Source organism: Ornithorhynchus anatinus, chromosome 7 (genome assembly GCF_004115215.2).
Source record: "Ornithorhynchus anatinus isolate Pmale09 chromosome 7, mOrnAna1.pri.v4, whole genome shotgun sequence".
NCBI lineage: Eukaryota > Metazoa > Chordata > Mammalia > Monotremata > Ornithorhynchidae > Ornithorhynchus > Ornithorhynchus anatinus.
The window spans coordinates 66,456,087-66,462,947 of NC_041734.1; the positions used below are offsets into that span (position 1 = coordinate 66,456,087).

General features: G+C 46.0%; 1 protein-coding gene across 5 annotated transcripts in view; it reads left to right on the forward strand.

Annotated features, from left to right (window-relative positions):
• Positions 1–3,703, forward strand: part of DRAM2 (DNA damage regulated autophagy modulator 2) — a 41,759-nt gene extending 38,056 nt beyond the window's left edge. For all 5 annotated transcript variants that reach the window (XM_029069764.2, XM_029069766.2, XM_039912646.1 and 2 more), the window contains one exon: positions 3,334–3,703. In XM_029069764.2, the coding sequence (XP_028925597.1) occupies positions 3,334–3,441 (108 nt within the window). In that variant the 3' untranslated portion in view covers positions 3,442–3,703. The remainder of the gene's footprint in view (positions 1–3,333) is intronic.
• Positions 3,704–6,861: the final 3,158 nt, after the last annotated feature.

The window sequence follows — 6,861 nt, forward strand, 5'->3', positions numbered from 1 at the left end:
TGAATGAATGAATGAACGACTTCCCCAGACAGGAAGAAAGGCAGGAGGAGGAGGCAGGCCAGCTGGGAAAGGTCTAGGGACTGAGCTCAGCCCAGTGCTTATTACTACTAATACTAATTACTACTTATTAGTAGTAATAGTACTTATTACTAATAGTAATAGTACTTATTACTAGTAATAGTATTAGTAATTGGTATTAGTAATAGTACTTATTACTACTAATACTAATTACTATCACTAATAATAATAATAATAATAATGGTGGTATTTGTTAAGCACTTACTATGTGCCAGGCACTGTACTTGTTCTGGGGTGGATAAGAGAAATTCGGGTTGGGCATAGTCCCTGCCCCACGTGGGGCTCCGAATCTTAATCCCCATTTTACAGATGAGGGAGGTGAGGCCCAGAGAAATGAAGTGACTTGCCCAAGGTCACAGAGCAGGGGGATTAGCAGGGACGGTAGGGCGGGGGGGCGTTGACCAGTGTGTAACAGCACACCAGAGGAAGTGACGGGAGGATGAGTGGTTTGGCTGCAGAAGGCAGCAGGACGGGGAAAGTCACCTGACGGAATCAGTCAGTCATCTTTATTGAGCACTTACTACGTGCGGCTCACGGTACTAAGTGCTTGGGAGAATACAGTAGAACAATACAACAGGCACATTCCCTGCCCACAATGATCTTAAGGTCCAGAGGGGGAGACAGACATTAATAAATAAATTACAGACATGTACATAAGTGGTGTGGGGCTGGGAAGGGGGGATGAATAAAGGGAGCGAGTCAAAGTGATGCAGAAGGGCGTTGAAGTAAATAATGTTGGGATTTGTGAAGTGCTTACTATGTGCAGAGCACTGTTCTAAGCGCTGAGGAAGATACAGGGTAATCAGGTTGTCCCACGTGAGGCTCCCAGTTAATCCCCATTTTACAGATGAGGTCACTGAGGCACAGAGAAGTTAAGTGACTTGCCCACAGTCACACAGACGACAAGTGGCAGAGCCAGGATTCAAACCCATGACCTCTGACTCCCAAACCCGGGCTCTTTCCACTGAGCCTCGCAAGTAAAGGAAAAGAGGGCTTAGTCAGGGAAGGCCTCTTGGAGGAGATGTGTCTTCAATAAGGCTTTGAAGCTCGGGAGACTCACTGTCCGTTGGATATGAGGAGGGAGGGCGTTCCAGGCCGGAGGCGGGACGTGGGCGAGAGGTTGGCCGAAGAAAGCGTTGAGGGTGGAGGGGTGACCCCTCCAATGGATAGGGATGGAAATCCCCTCCCGCGCTCGGACAGAGGCTGGGTTCATCTGTTAGAGACTAAATGTTTCACTATGGTCCCTGTCTCTTTCCCCAGATCTCTGGACAGAGTTCTGTAGGACTGATAATCATGGCCATTCAGCCGATATTTCTGTGAATGCAGGATTGTATTTGCAGTTATGATGTCATTTGTCTGGCACAGAAGACCACTTCTTTCATCGGGAATGTTCCTTTATATTTATCGGGTACCCACCGGGTCCCAGACCCTATAAGCAAGAGTCCATAACATACGTTCCGCTTTATAGAAGGCAATGTACAAAATAGTGTGAGACCCAAGTGTAGCTAAAATTCCTGCATTTCATTCATTCAGGAATGGTAACTATAGTAAGGTATCGAGTCTGCAGGCAATAAAAGTTTGTTCATTCGGGCCACATTAATTGAGAATTTGTGCTACTTCACTGTCAAAGTTTCCAAGTCGGAGAAAGACTAGTCAAGAAGGCAGGAAGGTATAATGGGGAATTATTCACCAATTCAGCCGAGAACCCTTTTCATTCTCCCCCTCCTGCCCTTTATCCGAATCAGTTTTTTTGTTTTTTTAAAATGGGGCTTGTTAAGCGCTTACTATGTGCCTGGCACTGTTCTAAGCTCCGGGGTAGATATAAAGTAAGGTGGTTGGACACAGTCCATTTCCCACTGGGGCTCAGTCTTAATCCCCATTTTCCAGATGAGGTAACTGAGGCACGGACCAGTGAAGTGACTCGCCCAAGGTCACAACAGAAGACAAGTGGCGGAGCCGGGATTAGAACTCAGGTCCTTCTGATGCCCAGACCCGGGCTCTGTCCCTGAGGCCACACTGCTTCTCAGTAGTGAGATCTTACTGAAGTTTACTTATCTGGATTGCTGTTCCCTGGACTGCTGAGCAGTAAATAATCTTAGTGGCTAGAGCCCGGGCCCCATTTTACAGATGAGATAACTGAGGGACAGAGTAGTGAAGTGACTTGCCCAAGGTCACAGAGCGGACCAGTAGCGGAGCCGGGAATAGGACCCGGGTCCTTTTGATTCCATTCATTCATGCGTTCATTCATTCGATCGTATTTATTGATCGCCTACTGTCTGCGAAGCACTGTACTAAGCGCTTAGGAGAGCACAATACAAAAACAGACACATTCCTGCGCACTACAAGCTACGGTCTGGAGGGGGAGACAGACATTAAAAATAGCTAAATAAAATAGATAAGTTACAGATCTATACATATGTGCGTGGGGATGGAAGGGAGGACGGATGAAGTGGCAAGCAAGAGCGGCGCAGAAGGGAGGGGGAGAAGAGGAGAGAAGGGCATAGTCAGGGAAGGCTTCTTGGAAGAGGTGTGCCTTCCATAAGGTTTTGAAGTGGGGGAGAGCAATCATCTGTGTGATATGTGAGGAGGGAGGGCGTTCCAGCCCAGAGGTAGGATGTGGGCGAGAGGTCGCCGCTAGCTACTAGGCCACGCTGCTTCTCACCGACTGAGCCCAGGGACAAAAGACAGTCCCAGGTAGGGGGGAAATGACCCCCACGGCCTAATTCTTCACCACATCCAGTATTGAAACGCACCGAAATGGGCCCGCTCCAGGATCTTTTATCCATCGAGCCGTGAAGTAGAACGGGGATTAAAAGGGGCCGGTTTTACTGTCGTGATTTCTCGAGTAAGCTGGAAATGGCGGGCTGGTGACATCCTTGAGTTCTGAATGCCTCGCGGTGTGAAATGGCAGTGTGGGGCCGGGAGTCTAACCTTCCAGCCGTGCCATCTCGCTAGCCTAGAAAAACCAAACATTTCTCTGAGAGCCTTGCAAACTCCCCCGATTATGTCAGGGTTCAGCTCTTTCCAGGATGTTTGGGTACTAAAGGAGAGTGTGGGGAAGGAGGGGACAGAGCGAGAATCTGTTTCATCTTCATCAATCTTAGCATTTATTGAGCTCCTGCTCGGGGCAGCGCACTGTACAGAGCGTTTCATCAGGTCGTTAATATTGACATAGCGTCCCCGGGGTGCTTAAATGCTTTACAGGAGCGCGCGTAGAAAGCTAACGTCCATTTGTAATTCTTTTTCCTGTTTCAGAAAATTTCCTTACACGTGGAGGCCAATATAGAAGGTCTGACTCTCTATGATGCTGCCCCTTGCCATATTAACAGTGAACGGACACTGTTGATCTCCAGGGAATTCTGACGAAGCGAGAACCTATTTTGGTGAAGAATCTGAAACACTGGAGAATCGGGGCATTTTTCTTGCAACGCTACTTACTGTGCACAGACATTCTAACCAATTAATCAAACCATATAAATGGCACTATGTTGAACATTAATAATATTAATCAGGAGCTATGTATAGAGTCACTCATGATTTTTAAATATTATCAGGAGAAGCATATAGAGTATTTTAAATTGTATAACTTTTTTATCTTAGAAAATAAAGCCAAAGAAACAGAATTGATTCTTTTTCCTGGTTACAGTCAAGCATCTGGGCAACAGAAAACGTTCTCTCCGTGCTACCGAGTATTCTATCTGTTGCTGTCACTGGGTATTTTAGCACATTCACAGAGAATTCTGTCACGCGTAGAATATTCGGGAACATTTGGGGAAAATTCTCAAACACAGGCCAATCTGACCATTGCCAGAGCAATCTAGCACGCTTGCAACATTCTGGGAACGCACACAAAATGCAAGTACACCCTGGGATACCAAGTGTACCGGGAGCTTGTTGGGCATTTTGAATCACACAGAAAATTCTAGAATCAGCAGAGCTCAACTAAGGCTCTTGGCAAATAGTGGACATACTGGAAGTTACCTCACTTTCTATGAGCATTTTTTTACACAGTTAATTGGAGATACAGAGCAACAGCCTGGTCTGGTGGATAGACCCCCGGCTGCGGCCTTCCCGTCGTCTGTGTTCTGTGGAGGCGGCGCGGGGCTCCTCCCGCCAAGATGGAGCAAGGCGGGTCGGGAAGGAGCCCCGTAAGAAATGGGCTACGTAAGTCTGTAAGTACCATCGACTGATTCTGTTATTTTTCCGCCTTTATTACGTCGGGGTCTCTCCTTCTTTAGTCCCCGGCTTCTAGCCCCTTATCGCAGATTGAGAGTCCCCTGTGGATCAGGGACTGTGTCCAAATTATCATCATTATTATTATTGTTGTTGTTCATGATGATGATGATTGTGGTATTTGTTAAGCGCTTACTATGTGCCAAGCACCGGACAAAGCAGGGGATAAGATGCGAGGTAATTGGGTCGGACACAGTCCCTGTCCCATATAGGGGTCACAGTCTTAATCCCCATTTTCTAGATGAGGGAACTGAGGTACAGAGAAGTGAAGTGATTTGCCCAAGGTCACACGGTGGACTAGAGGCAGAGGCAGGATTAGAACCAGGTCCTTCTGACTCCCAGGCACATACTCTATCCACTAAGCCATGCTGCTTCTCATTTATTATTAATAATAATACTTGTGGTATTTGTTAAGCACTTATTTTGTCCCAGACGCTGTAGTAAGTCCTGGGGTAGATGTACGATAATCGGGTTGGACAAAGTCCCTGTCCTACATGGGACTCAGTCTTAATTCCCATTTTACAGATGAGGAAACTGAGGCCCAGAGAAGTCATGCGACTTGCCCAAGGGCACACAGCGGACAAGTGGCAGAACCTGGATTAGGACTCAGGTCTTCTGGCTTTCAGGCCCATACTCTTTCTACTACGCTACACTGCTGCTTCTATCTTTCCCCAGCATTTAGTACAGTGCTATGCACACAGTAGATGCTCAGTAAATACAGGGCTTTTTTAGAGCCCTTCTGTCAGAACGCAGTTGAATTTTAATGTAGCTATTTCTTACAGCCCTCTCTCACTTTGAGAAAACACTCTGTTTTAACAGTCCCTGCAAAGTTTACTTGGTTCAAATATCATTCTCTTCCCTTTCCCTTCACTGCCTGAAATATTTTGACTGATTTCAATAGGGAGATTCAGCGTGGCTCAGTGGAAAGAGCCTGGGCTTCGGAGTCAGAGGTCATGGGTTCGACTCCTGGCTCTGCCAGTTGTCAGCTGTGTGACTGTGGGCAAGTCACTTCACTTCTCTGTGCCTCAGTGACCTCATCTGTAAAATGGGGATTAAGACTGTGAGCCTCACGTGGGACAACCTGATTACCCTGTATCTACCCCAGTGCTTAGAACAGTGCTCTGCACATAGTAAGCGCTTAACAAATACCAACATTATTAAATTAAAGCTCATTTCAACAAGCCTTTGTTCTCTAGCATTAGAAAATAACAGATTTCTAATATTTTAGCACAGCTAGCATTTTGCTGACTAGACTGTTAAGCGGAGCAATTTGAAAATTGAATATTGCCTTAGGTTCCCATAAAAACATCCAATCTAAGGTTTATTTTATGGTCTCTGTTAAGTACTTACCATGTGCTAGGCACTGTTCTAAGCATCGTGGTAGATACAAGTTAATCAGGTTAGACACAGTCCACATCCCCACAGCACATATGTATATATCTTTATATACCTGTAATTTATTTATTTATATTAATGTCTGCCTCCCCCTCTAGATTGTGAGCAAGGTTTGGGCCCGAATGTGTCTGCTTGTTGTTCTATTGTACTCTCCCAAGTGCTTGGCACACAGTAAGCGTTCAATGAATACGACTGAATGCCACGTGGGACTCACAACTTTAATCCTCATTTTGCAGATGAGAGAACTGAGCCCCAGAGAAGTTAAGTGACCTGCCCAAGGCCACACAGCAAACAAAGTGGCAGAACTGGGATTAAAACCCCGGTCCTCTGACTACGAAACCTGGGCCATTTCCACTAGGTGACACCGTTTCATTTAATTGAGTAAGGGATCGACTGTGGCCTCTCATTGGGAGGATTGCCCCGATGGGATTTAACACAAAAACATCTTTCCAGCTCCTGAACCTCTTTCTAACTCCTTGTCATCCCTCCCTTTTTCCGGCTAAAATGAGTTTTTGGAGTTTTTCAACAGAGCAGACCCTGGTCCATTACCGAAGAGTAGAGAGCCCCACGCCCCCTGCTCAACCGATGAAGACAGCCTTTCATTGTGCTTCCCCTACGACCAGCAGCACCTGGAGAAGAGCTACTGATATCAGAATAAAGACAATAATAATAACAATGATAATGGTACTTTTTAAGTTATTACTATGTGCCAAGCACTGTTCTAAGCGGTGGAGTAGATACCAATTAATCAGGTCGCACAGTCCCTGTCCCACAGTACTATGACTTCTCCAGAAATCTCCGAAACTGTCCTGTCTGTAGTCTGTGGTTCTTGAGCCAGCCATTTTCCCCCAGGAGAGATGTGGAACCTCTTCTGTGTCTTGTATTCAATCTTTTCCCTAGTTCCAGAGCCAGGTCCAGGATTATTATTATTATTATTAATTAGATCTGTTAATAATAATGATTATTACCACTTGTCAGCTGTGTGACTGTGGGCAGGTCACTTAACTTCTCTGGGCCTCAGTTACCTCATCGGTAAAATGGGGATTAACTGTGAGCCTCACGTGGGACAACCTGATTACCCTGTATCTACCCCAGCGCTTAGAACAGTGCTCTGCACATAGTAAGCGCTTAACAAATACCAACATTATTATTAAC